Raw genomic sequence first — 16,329 nt, 5'->3', positions numbered from 1 at the left:
CCAGCTCTTTTTTCCCCACCATTTTATTTTCACTTGACTGAAGTTACACATTTGGCTTAATACGGCAAGAAAACGAAATTTTATGGAAAGATACTGCAAGTGAATTTTAAGGCCACCCACACAAGTGGCTCTCATTCTGGATTTTTCCTTGCCCTGCTCTCAGTGGCAACAGAGGTGACAATTTCTAACAATCATTTCACAACAGACAAGGTGACAAATCCATGGCATCATCAAGCAGCTCAAACTTTTTTTCATCAGAGTTCTGTTCATGTAGACTGATGATCCTTATAGCAATTTGCTTCCTCTTTAATTTTTCTCCATGATTTAGAACAGAAGCAATGTATCTGTCAGTTGTGCTGGGGGGAAAAAAAAAAAAAGCAACCCAAGAAGCCTTTTAGAACCCATTCTACTTAATGTTTTTAATTAAATTAAGTTTTGTTTAGAAAATAAGTTCCACAAGGAGTTGACATTCATCAGGTGACTAATTGAATCCTTCAACGTATCATTTTAAACTCATTAGTAGCAAACCCAAATAATATATCTTTAGTTTTAGTGAAATGGAAATTGATTTTACGTTGGTATGAATAAGTTCACGAGTAATACATCGCATTAAAAAATATTTAGCATAGCATATTTCTCCATGCAAGATGCACTTGCATCCTGCGAAATCGTCAGGGCAGGTAAGGAATGGCTCCCTGCTCTTGCCTAAATGCCAAGTGCCCCCTTGTGGTCAGCATCATCCTTGTATTCCAAACCAGACCCGGAGGGGAACCTCTTTAGTGCACTGTAATAGGGGTGGGATGCTTGCTCCCTAAATCCTTATCTCAGTGATCTCCACACAGTGATCACAGGGGGTATGCATTGACTTGGGCAGGCGAAGGTAAAACGGAGACCTCCAGCGCTGTGGTTCAGACTGACAGAACAAAGCACTGCAGATTCAGAAATGTCTCAGCATCTTCTAGTAGGCCTGAAACAGGCTGGATTCCTTAGACGTTTTCTCTGGAAGATATCCCAGAAACATCATCAATTGCTACGGAATTCTTGAGAACAGATAGGAATGTCACTTGACTCCGAGATTTTTCTCTGATTGTTTTCTTTGAAACACAAGGTGTATTCTGACTCTGGGCACACCACAAAGGGATTTGAGTAAAAGAGTTTCCTGGTTTGAGCAAGGCAGGAGGAACAGGAGGAACAACTAATACCAACTTTACGAGGAAAAGAAAAAAGGTCTCTTGGAGGTATTTGAGGTCAAATGAAAGGAGTAGGATGGGGAAGTCTGTGAGTAGGCAGGATAACAGCTCAGGGCAGTCAGACCAGAGTCAGAACTTTCTCCAAAATACTTCCAAGATTCATGAAAAGCTAGGATATCAGATTTCTTCTTTCCATAAACCCACTGATGGCTTAATCCAGGAAGAGCAACAAGGTTCATTTAAGAGTTACTTGCTAGGAGAATTGTCAACATTTCCTATGCCCTTGTAAGTGCTGATGTTCCCTATGGGCAGTTATCAATGCCTACTGAAATACAAAGTGCAACACTGAAAACACTGCATGTTTTCACAAACCAGATTCCCTTCCTGTCATATTGCAATCACGTATGTCTCCAGTGTGACACTCTGCCTATAAGTTAAAACTGACAGCAATACCCCTGAGGTGGTTGTGCGAGGCTATCTGTTCTGTGGTCACTGTCCGTAGAGAAAAGGCAGCTTTGCAAGGCAAGTATCTGGCCCTTAATTGTTAGAATTTTCTCTTCTGTGCTGCTGGACATCATGAAAAAATGGTGATTTATCACAGAAGCCCTGGTTCCTGGGCTAATCTTAACTAGAGCGTTGCTAAGGCAATGCCATCAGGAGTGTGTGCTCTTCTGAACTGATTTTGCAGTATGCTTTTCAGTATTTGCATACTAAAGCTGCTATCTAGGGATTCATTCTTGCAGAAATGGTGAGAGAGAGAGGAATAGTTTTCTTTCTGCTTATATGGGAAATTATGCTTAGCAAAGAACATGTATTTTACCAAAACTAATTTTATGAAAAAATGCAAACAAATGAAAGCAGCATGTTTAACAGAAGCAAGTAAAAAATCACATCTTGTTATACTTCAGAGAGAATGCATTCCTTCTGTAATTATTTCCGAAGTACTGTATGACATTTGTATTATTCATTGCAACATAAAGGAAATTACTGACTAAACAGTTTTCAGTGTTGGAACTCCCTTGTGCTTGTCACTGTTATTTTTAATCTGCCCTCAGTACACAGAAATTATTTTCTAAACCCTGGCAGTAAGACTTTCTGCATTCAAGGTATTGGTTCTGCATTTATTGCTATGTGACATCTACATGATTTTTCTGAATAAAAAAAAAAAAGGATTATCTCATATCAGTACAAGGACTTCAGAATGATAACTGTATATATAAATGGTGTGGGGGTGTTTTTAATAGAAAGAAATTATTCATCAGTACAATTCTAATTTTAAAGCAAAAATAGTTCAAGCCATCTGCAACAATTACTGCAAATTTTCAACACAGAAAATCCTCTGTGCTTCCTTGTTCATCACTCCCAAATTTGCATTTGTATTCTTCTCTTTCATTCAAGTTTTTATAGCTCGCTGACTGCCAGGGTCCCTGATGACTAATCTCTTTTTTTTTTATTTCCCCTGTAGTGCTTGATATCAAGAAAATATTTTATGCTACCTATGTCTAAATAGGTTGAATTACTCTACAGACATGTTTTTCTCCCTCTTTTCACTATAGTAGGACCTTAAATGACTAGCTTGAGTGAGCTAAATCTCTTTAGTATCTTTGAGATAACTCCTCTGTTAAATACAGCCAAAATTGTTTAGTTAATGAAGAATTGTTAGAGATCCTTCTAATAACTCTGATTATAATTCAAAGTTTCTTGGGAACACAGATTATAAATACTTGAAAATATTATTTATTTTTCTAAATATGTTGCTCAAAACAAAATCTACTGTCTACTGCTGCTATGTTCTAGAAATTGTATCATCTTGCTGAAAGAACTACTTTTCAATCTTGCCACAGAACTTCACACAATCATAGAATCAACCTTTTAGGGATCATCAAGTTCAACCATTAACCTAGCATTGCCAAGTCCACCACTAATCCATGTTGCCAAGTGCCACAATATGTGTCTTTTAAATACCTGCAGGGATGGTGACACAACCACTTCCCTGGGCAGCCAGTTCCAATGTTTGACAACCCTTTCAGGGAAGAAATTTTTCCTATGCAATACACTTAGGAAGTATATTTTCATACAGGAATGTATTTCCCATTCATATGCAACTGCAAGTTGAAAGCTGAATATCACAGTGTCCTTCTGATTTTACAGGCACACACACGATGCTTTATATACCCACTCTCAGCATTTTTACTTTGAGCAAATGTATATTGACGACTGGCTGAAAACTCTTTGTTTTTCTACCACTCACATCTGCTATTTATCCTTCTGTAAATAAACTAAATATTCTCCCCTAACCTCCCATACAATTCTCAAAAACCCCAAAGGAATTTTAACAAACCTAAATACTTGAACATCATGAAAAACTATCTGTGTATTTTTACCAATGTTTTGTCTTCTAAAATTATATATATATATATATAAAGCAAAGCAGCTCTTCATTGTCCTGTACATAAACACTGACTTTTCTGACGGCTTCAGTTACAAAAACAAACAAATAAACAAACAAACAACAAAAAAAAAAACCCCAAAAAAATCAAACCCAAAAAACAGCAAAGCCCACATAATACCTCAATAATTTTCTGCACTTTCCATCTCCCAAAAATCAAAAGAAGGAAAAAATGAAACATTTAATTAAATCCTTAAAGCACTTTTTCTTTTTTGGTTAGCAATCAGGAGGATTTATTAACTCTAAACTGGAAGAATGAAGGAAGGACTTGAAAGTGCATGGCATAGCACAAGGGGTCCAGACTTTCCCAGACTTCACTAAGTGAGCCTAGGACTCTTCAGGCTCTCTTCTAGACTCCTTCTGGCAGTACGAACCTTTCAGCAGGGCTGGCATTCTTCCCTTTATGGGAACAGTAACCAAACCTCTCAGAAGCAGGGCTCATTGGTGAGGAGGCAATGCAGTATTTAGCAGGGATTAGAAATGTACTGGATTGGTGCGAAAGGAGATTATCTTGCTGGTAAATGCCTCTGGGACTGCCTGGCAAAGTGTAATTGGATTGGTTAGGAGAGTACTGGCAACTGGACTGGAATAAATACTTGTGATACTGTAACTATGCACATCAGTTTGTGCTTTACAGGCTGACAGGAATAAATAACATTGTCCAAAGCAGACCCTGCTGTAAATTTTCTAGACCAGGGCTCTGTCAAGACTTTTCTTTGAACATAATCCCAGTTGCATTTTCAGATTAACTCAGTGAAACAGGAAAGTGGGATGGGGAAATTTTTTTTTCTTTTTAATTGGCTGTTAAAGAAAAAAATCTTGCCTACCTACAAAATACCATGGTCTCTAGGACAACACTAAAACTGGCAAAAATGTTGACTGAAAACCACGGATCAGATCAGAAAAAGCAGTTAATTATTTACATCCTGTTTACAGCAGATAATCATCCTTCCCACTAACAGAGCATGCAGCCTCCTCTAGGGTCACTAAACTCCCATTAATCTTCAGAATCTGAAGCACCAAAAAAAAGTCACATGGTAGCACTTCTGTACATATAAGCAACAGGAATAAAATCATAACAGCCCTGCTTCATAATGTTCATTATCCCTGCTTGTGTTACAAAGGCATTATCACATCTTTATCTACCATCTCTATTTCTAAAAGTGGATAAGAAGCAGAAAAAGTTGTCAAATATTTCATCAGATGACCGGCTAAGAAAAAAGCAGTTCTGAATATACGATGATTTTTTATTTCATTTACTACCTTAGAAGACAAAATGGCCATAATATTTGCTGGGTTTTTTCCTTGGCATTTTCTCCTCAAGACTGCATAAAAAATATTTTATGCTGTATTGAAATAAAGGACATGAAGTACAAGTGCATTAAGGAATAAAAAAAAAAAAAAAAAACAAAAAAAAACCAACCAACCAACCAAACAAACAAACAAAAAAACCAGATACTTCCTTCAGTGATGCAAAAATTTACTGTAAAATGAGAAGTTTTTCTGTGACTATATTACACAAAATGTTACTGCAACTATTCATCTAGGTTATCACAGGTGACACAAAACTGGGATTATTGGCTGATAAAACAGAGGATTGTGTTGCCATGCAGAGGAGCCTGAAGAAGCTGCAGAAACAGGCAGAGAGGAATCATGTGGAGTGGAGATGCAGTCCTGCCCCTAGGGGAGAAATAATCCTAGCAACCAGTATGTGCTGGGCTGACTGTCTGGGAAGCAACCCGGGAAACAATGACTTTGGGGTCCTGGTGAACAAGGGGACCCCAAGAAATCAGTGCAGTCTTGCTGCAAGGGTGGCAAGGGTGGCTGCCTGGGCTGCATCAGGAAGACTTTGCCAGCAGGTAATCTGACCCTTATCCTCAGCACCTGTGAGATGTATCTGCAGTGCCAGGTCCAATTCTTGACACTTCAGTACAAGAATGATATGGACTTTCTGGAGCAAGTCCAACACAGGGCTATGAAGATGATTAAGAGACCAGAGAACCTGACAGATGAGGAAGGGCTGAGAGGTCTGCAACTGTTCAGCCTGGGGAATAGAAGGCCCAGGGTTTCTTATCAATGTATACAAATATGAGATGGTGAGAAATGTAGAGAGAGCCAGGCTCTCCCCACAGTGCCCAGTGACAGGACAAGGAGACTGAAACTGCTGGAATTCCATTTGGTCGCAACTGAAGGCATTTTTTTACTGTGAGAGTGGTAAAAGACTAAATGATTCCAAAAGGTTTAATGTTTTTAACTTTTTCATACATCCAGTCCAGCTATTCCATCTCATATGCCTTACCACAAATTCAATTATAAAACGATTTTTCAGGTAAAAAATTCACTACATAACCCTTCCCAACATTCAGGTTTTATGTACTTCCTGCTTCAGGATTTTACTCTATATTTTAGAAGTAATTGCATATATGAAACAATAAAAACATAAACAGAACTGATTGTTTTGGCTTCTAGACCAGGCTGCTGCAATTTTTTGTCATGAAAAAACAAAGACTATACAAGTTTTCCAACTGGACTGTGATTTGTTGTTAAGCCAACTAAATGTCACAGTACTTACCACAGGCATTTTATCAAAGGTGCGAACAACGGACAGCTTATCTACAAATAAGCAGAAAATTGTGACCTGTCAATATAATTTCAACATATCTAATCACCACTAATTCTATTGAAAAAGTTATGAATATCCATTTCTACCTGCTGGATTTCCACAAATAAGCTCCGCTTTATCTCGAAGAATATTAATTTGCCTTTCCAGCTGTTTGTTCAATTCTACTTGTGTCTCATATCTGGTTTTCCATTCATTATCTTAAAAAACAAATACAGAATTATTATATTTCCCTGATTAGTTCATGTCATTTTAAGAAAAAGCATTTTTTAAAACTGTTCCTTTTAACTAACTGGAGACTGACAAAGTCTTCACTAAGTAATCCCCATAATAACCATCTTTGCATATAAAAGAGCTTGAAAATATAAATCAAGGAAAAATTTCACTAGGCTTACTGTGGTCAGAATATTAACCAACTCCATGAATTCATATTATTCATAGTTTCATTAATAAGTAACAAAAAAACCCTAACGTGGCCACAAGTAGCATTTCTTAATTTTATATGTGAAGCACCACAGCTAGAATAATCATATTTGAAGAGTGAAAATTTAAATTTCTAAAAAAAAATGTGAACACTTGTAGGTCCTTCCCAAAAGAATTATGTTTCTGTGTTTCCTAATCAATTAGCAAGACTGCTGTAATTTACTTACCTTCATTTTCAACACTCTTAAGACTTTTTTCCAGCTCTGTTACAGTTTGTCTCAGTTCAAATATTGAGGTTTCAAGCATCTGCCTGTGGTATTAAAAGAAGTCAATAAATTCCTACAATAGCCAATAAATGGCTAATTCTAATTTCAATAATAGGACTTGTACTAGTCCTATTATTGAAATTAGAAAAAATTAGATCAAATATATTTTCAAAATGACCATCTATTGGTCATTCCTATGTAGTTACATTATCTTGTCCATTCTTAAATGTATTTTTCTCTATGGTTACTACAGTGCCTTTAAAACAATGAAGCATTTCTACTTTGCAAATAAAATTACTTCCACAAATACCCAAGATAGGCATTTCCTAAAATACAATAATTTTCTAGACAACCATTAGAATTTAAAAAATGTAGAGGGGACATTGACCTTAATTTTTCATCTGAAAGAAGATGCCCAATGAGTGTGATTTTTAAAACAAGAATATGCCTGGGAGATGTGCTATTTGAAATTCTGAATTAATTCTTCATTTTGACTTACTACTCAGTGATTAATAGTCATTTCCTAAATTGCACCCATATCAAAACCAATCAAAACAAACAGCGTTTTATGACTACCAGAAAAGAAAGCAAGCAATTAAAGTAAGATGACTGTTAAAAAAAATACAGGACCTCAAGCCACCATTTTTTAGGAAAATATATTTTTGCCCATTGATTAATCCTGTATAGTGGTCAGCCAGAAAGCTGAAAGGCACCATGAAAACCAGGCTCTTTCTGCCTTGGAGGGTATGACCAGAAGCAGAAGGTAGCAGGGGACTCTGACAAGAGCACAACCCACCTGGCATGCCTCAGACATGGTGCTGGGTGACTCTCACCCTTCAAAATGGACAGATGGTAGTTTACAATATCTTACAATAAACTCTATGATCTCGATCACATCAAGAGGACATTACTGATAAGTTATTGACCATATTCATGCTTACAGCCTGGTTCTTTGAGAGGATGTCTATGGAGAAATGCTCCTGGCTGAGGTCTCAGGAAGTCAGACCACAGCAGCACAGGTGCAAGCAAAAAACACAGTGCACAAAAATGCAGAGGCAGTTTGTGGTTTTGTCTTTTAAAGTTAAGTTTGGAAGGCTAGCCTTTCAAAAAAAAAAAAACAAACAAAACAAACAGTCAATGGTTCTTGGGTACCTCAATTTTTCAGTGCTCAAATTGAGATACTCCAGAAAAACTGAGAACACAAACTCTACAAGGAAGGCCCTTTGGGAAATGCTTTACAATACCAATATGATGACTGGTGTCTTTGAAACCTTAGCTTAGTTCATTAAACATGCAAGAGAGAACATTATTAGGCTGTAATATTTGAGGGTTGGGGGGGGAGGGAGAGACGTTTAAAGGAGAGCTTCCATTGTCAACATGGATATTCATTTTCTGAACATGTCCATGAGAGATGTTCTCTGAGAAGTAATTATCTAACCTCTGAGAAATCAAAGCTCTGATAACAGAGATTGATTACTGAGACATTGCATCACCTTTTGCACTCCTTGTGCTCATGTTCAGTTGGTGACACTTCTTTTTCCTAGCTTGAAACAACAGATTTCAACTGCAAGCTGCAGAAGCCAACCAAATAAATGGTCATAGGGAGTTGAATAGGTAAGCTTGGAATAAGGAGGGCTGAAGAGCTGAAATCACAAAGAAATACTAAGAAGAGGGATTTAAGGTAAGCCAAGTTTGTTTTCAGTGAAAGAGACACACTGGACAACAGTAGGACAGACATCATGAATGGCAAGGAGAGGTGAGGCTTCCAAGCCATCCTTGCTCCATTGCTCTTTCTGTCTTCGCCAACATTATATTATACAGGGGGCACATTGGCAAAAAATTATGATAGTACTCTCAACTTGCTAGAGAAAAAAAGGACAAGGTGAAACCCACCCAAAGACAGCCTTGAAACATGACTCAAAAAGCTTTAGATGTAGGAAAATCAAAGGAAATCTGATTGCTGCTGCCTGTTTTCTCCCACTCCAAATAAAAGAGGCAGATGGCTAGGAAGAAGAAAGACAAAATTTTACCACATTGCTGCTATCATCTCAACACAAATAGATAAGGTTTCTGCAAAGCAGATTTCTATCAGCCTCTCAGAACTTGGAAAAGAGGAAATTAAGATGGCAGTGAGTGCTAAAATGGGATTTTTTAAAGGAAATAACACTGAAAATTAGAAACAGTCAAAGCTGTAACAAGAACTGAGCTGTATAAAAATGAAATTGTTTTTGTTTTCAAAGAAATCTTAACTAAGTGCTCAGATGCAGGGGGTAAAAAAACCCCAGGAAGAATGAGTTCTTAAAATCCAGTGTTTCCAGATTTCAATTTCTGTTACCATCCCAAGTCTATATAAAATTTTCTTTATTAAGATTTTTTCTGCACCATTAACAAAAGTGGAAGCCAAATTCCAATTATATTTTGTTCTGATGAATATATGTACAGAAACGGTAAATTGTCAGGTGTCACACTGTAATTGCTACATTGACAGAAAGTCTTTTTCCTATGTGGCAACAGAAATCAGGTTTTTTTGTTTGGTTGGGTTTTTTTTTTTGTTTTGTTTTTTTTTTTTTTTTTTTTTTTTTGTTTTTGTTTTTGTTTTTGTTTTTTGTTTTTTGTTTTTTGTTTTTTGTTTTTTGGTTTTTTTTTTGTTTGTTTTTTTTTTTTTTTGGTTAAGTATAATAGTTATTAAACACTTAATACACCAGTAGCACCCAGAATTCATCAAGTGGTTGAAACCACTCTGTTTTTGACAGTGTATATTCAGTACAATGCAATCCCTGCCCAGAGAAGAGCTGTAGAAATAAATCACTTTGAGCAGCTTGGTAAGTATTCCTGGGGTTTAATGTATTGGAGTATTTTGCATTTCTGCAGTTATTTCTAATTGTGATAGGAATGAAGGTCATGCCATGTATCTGTTAGTGTGAATTTAATGCAGCTGTGTATAGCTGCCAACCTGCCCAGAGACTTGTCTGTGCTTAGAGGGACTGCACTGCACTTTCTACTTGCAACCTCCTATGTGTTAAACATAATTAGACAATTCGAGGCCTATAAATCTTCTCCATGTCAATGGACAATTTACAGTCATCACAGAAGAAAGCCTGTAAATCCTGAAACATCACATTTAAATCATCATGAGAACCTAACCACATCCTTGCATACTAAGTATAACAAAAAAGCTCTTGTGAAGAAAATGAGAAAAAAATGTGCAGTTCACATAAGAAGGCTCTGATTGAACCTACAAAAGAGGAAAAAATGGCTAAATTTCTTTTTAATGCAGTCTACAGGTGTTATTTTACTTGACAATGGCAGCCACTTAGGATGAAAAACATTTTCCTGCACGTTTTGCTACCCAGGTCTGGATATCTGTAACATGCATCAGGCAAAAGGCTGCCTGAAGCAATTTTCTATAGTGAAGAGAGAAACTCAGGAGAAAAGTCAGGAGAAGCTCAGGGGAAGTCATCAGCTCTGTAATATGGCAGATCTTTACTGAGTCCTGTAGAAGATAAAATGCACTGATGCCTTCAGAATCTCTGAAGAAAGCAGAAACAATATTGCACAGTGCAGGGGCACCGCATGGAAGAACACACTCAGTATTGAAAGCTGCAGACTCCTGACACTTGCAGTCAGTAGTGTGCTGGGAAAATGCTGCACTTTCCTGGCAAGGAAAGCCACAAGAAATGAAATCTCACAAGCTGAAGTAACATACAATTCCATAAACATTACTAAGTAGCTGACATGCATAAATATGTCTTTAAGATGTCTTTGTCTAATGAGAAGTACACTGCAGTGTTATATGTGTTCTCTCTCTCTCTCTCTCACCAGAAACATTTGCCATGACATTTCCCAACCAAAACGTGTACTGAATCTTGATGACAACAATACAGAGCCAGATTTGAGCTGACTTTCATTACAGTCAGAAGAAAAAATTTGAAAGATTTCACAGCACTACATCCATAATCATTGAGAATCAGTAGGTACATTAGGAACAGACCCCTTACAGACATGAATGATTCAATTTACTCTGTGAAGTAAAAATCTCTTCTTCATGACTGCTAAATAAGAGTGGTAGGTGGGCTGTCAGCAAACTGCCTAATTGGCACAATAATCAGATATGCCAGTAAAAAGAAGACAAGGGTGAGATCGCAGTGAAGGAATGCAGAGATCCATCTGCAAGCCACTCATCCCTTTCTACCCAAGGGAGAGAAACTGGCACCTCCTGGGGTGTGAGTCATCTCATGCTAGAACAGCCAGGCAAAGTAGGTCAGCTGAATCACACCTTCAAAAAGCTTTTCTGTATTCATTGACTATTCATGCCACTGGTTCAGATGGAGATGTCTAACAAGCCTGGCCATTGGCAATTAAGCTGAATAAATAACTCCTGGGAAATAGACAATAATAATACTGTCTATTTGCACACAAAGAAAATAGTTGTAGAACCCATCTGGAGCTGAAAGTCTTTCACTGTCACGCCAGCACCATAAAGGTTTTTATTAAATATATATTTTGCTTTTATCTATAAGTAAGTCAACACAACTCAACTTTTTACCTGATCACCATTAAGATCAGGATCATGTGTCAGGTAAAAGATTGGTGCATGCAGAGGATAATTGATCTATTTACCCTGAGACACTAGTAAGTCAGGAGATTTATTAAAGATCATTTGGGTGTACATTGGTGCACGTATGTCAAAGCTCCTTTTTGTGCCATTTTGAATAAATAAGGTACCATTTTGACTCTGTTAGTATTGGGTTTTCCCTTTCCATTTATGAATAAACATTTTATAAAGTCCACAACTGCAGGACTAGTCTGAAGAGGACTAGTCTGAATTTCATTTATTAACACTCAAAAGGCAATCATGTTGTTTAACATGGGGAAAAACATGTAGCTTCCTAAGAAAACTTGGGAGAAAACAATACCACCAGGCGTGAGCAGCAACAATCATCACAGCACTAAAACAACTGCTGCTTTAGGAAGGAGACTGACTGCAAATCCTCATCCCTGCAAACTGCACACAGAGATGTGATACCTTACCTAGAGGTCTCAGAGATATTTACTGACATTAGAGATGGGTGAAATCCAGATTTCTGATTTAACTGAACACAGTGGAAAGAAGTGAGCATAAAGAGTGTTTTGTTGTCCATTTTATTTGTCTGCCCCCAGCGAGGCATGCACCCATGTAAAAGTCTTCTCTGCTTTTCCCATAAAGTGGCTTCCCACCCCAGTGTGCTGTGCTTCCCTTGGACACATCTAATTCTCTCTGTAGTCGTTGGTATGGGACTGTGTTTCAGATTTGTGATGGAAACTGTGTTGCTGGCACAGTGGTGTTCTGGTCACTGTCGGGCATTGCTGACACGGGGTCAAGGCCTCATTGCTCCTCACCCGGGAGTGAGGGCTGGGGGTGCACAAGGACTTGGGAAGGGACACGGCTGCGACAGCTGATCCCACTGATCAAAGGGATATCTCATACCATATCATGTCATGTTCAGAAATAAAAACGAGGGTGCTGGGGGGGCTTGCTGGGGCTGCTTTGCCTTGGGAAAGGCATTTGGCCCGCTGGTGGTGACCACCTGAAGGTTTTTGCATCAGTTGCTGTTCTTGGGTTTGTTTCCTTTTTGTTGTTGTTATTGTTCCTTTTTAGGTATTAAACTCTCTTTGTGTCAACCCGTCAATTTTGTCTCTTTCACCCTTCCCTCCTTCTCTTCCCCATCCCAGGAAGGGCAGGAGAGGGGGCGAGCGACTGTGTGGGGCTGATCTGCTGCTGCGGTCACCCACGGCAGCCGGCCCTGCCTTCCTTTCCGGCTGACATTATTTATCCCGCTTCCTCGGCCTCCTCGTTCCACTCGCATCCCTGGGGCCAGCCCTTCCCGGGGCCAGCCCTTCCCGGGGCCAGCCCTTCCCGGGGCCAGCCCTTTCCGGGCCCAGCAGAGCCAGCAGTGCTCTCAGCACGGCCGGGCAGCGCTGAGGGGCTCCGGCCACACCACGGGCCCGGCCCGCTCCCCTCGCCCGCGCCGGCAGCCGCCATTTTGCCGCAGGGAGGCGCAGGCGGCGCCGCGGAGCCGCTCCCGGTGCCGCCGCTGTGCCTGGCTCTGCAGCGATGCCCGGCCTTGCAGCCGTGCCCGGCCTCGCCGCAGCCCCCGTGGGACTCACTGCTTCCGTCTCTCCCGCCCTAGCTCCAGCGCCAGGCGCTCCGGCTGTGCCGCCCGCCGGCCGCCGCCTTCCCCCATGGCCGCCGCCAGGGCCCGTCCCTCCGGCAGCCCCGTTGCGCGGGGAGACGGCCGAGGCCGAGGCCGAGGGAGCGGCGTGTTTGACATCGCCGTGACTCTTCCGTGAGCCACCGCAGCTCCTGAGACATTGAACACAAAAGGGAAAGTGTTTAATATTCGCTGTTTCTGCTGGTTGGTGATCTGAAAGGGCTTACCAGCTGCACAGGGAACACCAGGCTTGATGCAAGGGACAGGATGAAACTGGGAGTAGTAAGTGCTCCCTTAGGTCAACTCACCATTACACAACTTAACACTCACTAGAGGAACTGTCTGTTCACTTTCCCAGGAAGGGGGTCGGCTTTAATTTTCCTTTACTGATATTATGCAAAAGGTAATGGTTTTCTCAGTTCAATTAATTAATGTAGTTGCATGAGTAGCAAGCCAAATGCCACAGCCCTGGGCACTTGCTGGGTAAACACAGGCACTGCTTTGAGAGTTTAAAACATGGGTTATTTTTTACCCTTACTTTAACCAGTATTGCCATCCACAGAGTCAGTCCTGAAATGCTGTGATTTGTAATCCTAAAGTGGTAGTGTGTCACGTTGGAATTGCCCAATCTGATGCCTCACCGATATTGCAACAGCAGGGCACTAATCCAGCACGATCTAATGGGAATAGAACAGTAGGATGGAGAGTGGGAAGCTTGATTCTAAGACAAAAAAAGTAATTTTAATTTCACTTGTCTGATACATATTAGAGCAGGAGATGATTTTTGAGTCTCAAGTTATAACTGAAGGTATCAGCTAATCAGTGAATTACCATCTTTGGTGCGGGTTGAATTCAGAATTTTCTGATATAATTTAATCAAGAAACATATTTAGAAGAGTACTGCACTGTAACTGCATTTAAACTTAGCTGCTCATTTTGCCTTCATGTTTTACTGAATGCTAGCTTTTTAAGACTCATATTGAAAACACATTTCATAACAAACCAGTAATTTAAGTAATGACTTGGACCTAGGTGAGCATTCATAACTCACTAAGTGTACTGAATATTAACAGCAAAGGTTTTCATCAGCAACCATTTTTCTTGTTACCAGTTTTTGTGAACAACTGCCTCAAGATTAATGCAACCAGCCTGATGAATTGTTCTCAATGGGTGGGCACATTCAGAAAGCTCAGAAAGAGCCCTGGAATCACAAGAAGTCTGAGAATAGAGGGCACAGGGGAACTGAGGGCTGTATCCTCACCCACAGCATACTCTTTTCTGTCCTAGGAGACTTTAATTTGACCTCCTCTCCAGGATATTTTCAGGTCTCACCCTCACCGAGGGATTACTCAGTGTCTTAACCAGGTAAACTCTCAGGAAGAGGTCACTGTGCACATAAGGGTGAGCCCAGCCCACACTGGCTAGGTTGGCACAGCACAGCAGGTCTGAGTGCTTCACCTGATGGCTTGGGAACTGGAGTGGAAGAAAAGCAAGTGTCTTGTGGACTAAGGTCTCATGTATATAAAACTTCAAAACATCAATATTTTTAACAGTCACAGCAGTAACATAGTGACACTTGCAATATATAAGATTTTTCCTCAATTTCTTTAATCCAAATAAATTGGTTAAAATTAGGTATATGGATACCACTAAAGGCATTATCTTTGTTTTAAGGCTTTTAATGGTTCAAGATCAAAAACTTTAGCAAGAACAGTTAGGAAACTTGATTACAACACAGTGTGTTTTGAAAACAGAATTTTATACTTAAATATGTATTTATGATATGTGAAGGCATTAAACACCTAGTTACGTAAAAGCAAGATAGACCAGTTGGTGAAGGTACAAATTAATTTTTACAAAGAAGTTATTTCTGTAGTTCCAGTAACTAAGGTATGATGAATGGCTGTGTGGGCAAGGGGAAACTTGTGGATGTTGTATATTTTGACTTTACAAAGGACTTTGATGTAGTCTCCCACAGTACTTTCATAGCCAAACTGGTGAGCTCTGGATTGAGTAACTGGGTCATAAGGCTGCTGGAAAATTGGCTGGGCCATCAGGCTTGAGGTGTGGTGATCAGCAGTATGACTGCTTGACTCTGGGATCAATACCCTTAATTCCTGATTGATAACCTGGAAGACTGAACACCAGCTCAGCAATTTTGATGACCATGATAAGTTGAGAGGAGCAGTCAGTATGCAGGAGGAAAAGAGTGACCATTCACACGTGATTTTATAGCCTGGAGAAACCTAATGAAATTCAACAAAAATAAAGTGCAAAGCCCAGTATCCGGCACTAGTAAAGCCCATAGATCAATACAGGCTGGAGCAGGGTCTAAAATGCAACGTTGTAGAAGATACAGACTCCCTGGTGAAGAAGCTGCCATGAGCCAGGAACAGCTTACAGCAAAGAAGAATTGATGGGCTCCTGGGCTACCATAGCAAGGGGATGGCCAGGAGCCTGCAGGAGATGGTTCCTTCACTCTGTTCAGCACATGCTGAAATACTTCACTTTTGACTCCCAAACAAGTCCCACAGGCTGCATTATTGTCAGGAACTTGCCTTTGTTCAGGCAGGAGAAAGCATAAGGAAAGCTTAGTGCTGTAATCAGCTATGTATTATGAAACTCTAAATAAGATGGAGAAGCCAAAGTTTCCTCCAGAGTGCATTACAGAAGGATAAGCAATAGAATGCACCTGCATATAAAAGTGTTTCTTTTAGTATAAGGGTAAATATTGAGCAGAGTCCAGTTGGGCAAAGGTTGCCCAGAGGGGCTGTCAAGTCTCCATCCTTGGAGACAATCACAACATGAGCAGAAGAATTGAGCCTGTGCTCCAGACTGGACCTGTTTTGAGCAGGAGGTGAATTACAGGCCAGGGAGTCCCTTCCAACCCTCACCATTCTATTGTAAGCTGGTCAGCATGGTTTTTGTAGTGGAAAACAGGTTTACCAATTCTTTTTAAAGGATTGTGGATTTATTCAGAGAATATTAAAAATAGGCTATTCCAAGTCAGTTTTAAACCAGCATTAAACAAACCAATCAAATGACCTTTGGAATCTAGAAGAATCCATTGAAATATAGGGGTTTAGATTTGAGTTAAGAACCATGGTTTATATCCACAAAATTATGAACATGCCAGAGCTGGCAGTAGCTTAAAATGACTTGAAGATCATTTAAAGTAATCTCTCAGGAC

At 39.8% G+C, this 16,329-nt stretch overlaps 1 protein-coding gene across 3 annotated transcripts in view; it reads right to left on the bottom strand.

Moving 5' to 3' along the window:
• Positions 1 to 13,184, bottom strand: part of LOC310905713 (coiled-coil domain-containing protein 169-like) — a 29,954-nt gene extending 16,770 nt beyond the window's left edge. Inside the window, exons 1-4 of one of the 3 annotated variants that reach the window (XM_083854344.1) lie at positions 13,096 to 13,184; positions 6,910 to 6,992; positions 6,349 to 6,459; positions 6,212 to 6,252 (exon numbers count right to left, since the gene is read on the bottom strand). In XM_083854344.1, coding sequence (XP_083710470.1) covers positions 6,212 to 6,252; positions 6,349 to 6,459; positions 6,910 to 6,992; positions 13,096 to 13,172 — 312 coding nt within the window. In that variant the 5' untranslated portion in view covers positions 13,173 to 13,184. Of the gene's footprint in view, positions 1 to 6,211; positions 6,253 to 6,348; positions 6,460 to 6,909; positions 6,993 to 8,386; positions 8,406 to 13,095 lie in introns of those variants that run through there. The other 2 variants (XM_083854345.1, XM_083854346.1) reach the window with 2 other exon arrangements.
• Positions 13,185 to 16,329: the final 3,145 nt, after the last annotated feature.

The sequence above is a fragment of the Zosterops lateralis genome (assembly GCF_965231275.1).
Source record: "Zosterops lateralis genome assembly, chromosome: 2".
In the NCBI taxonomy this organism is placed as follows: domain Eukaryota; kingdom Metazoa; phylum Chordata; class Aves; order Passeriformes; family Zosteropidae; genus Zosterops; species Zosterops lateralis.
The sequence above is the reverse complement of the archived record's forward strand: the minus strand, read 5'-3'. Positions and strand labels throughout refer to the sequence as shown.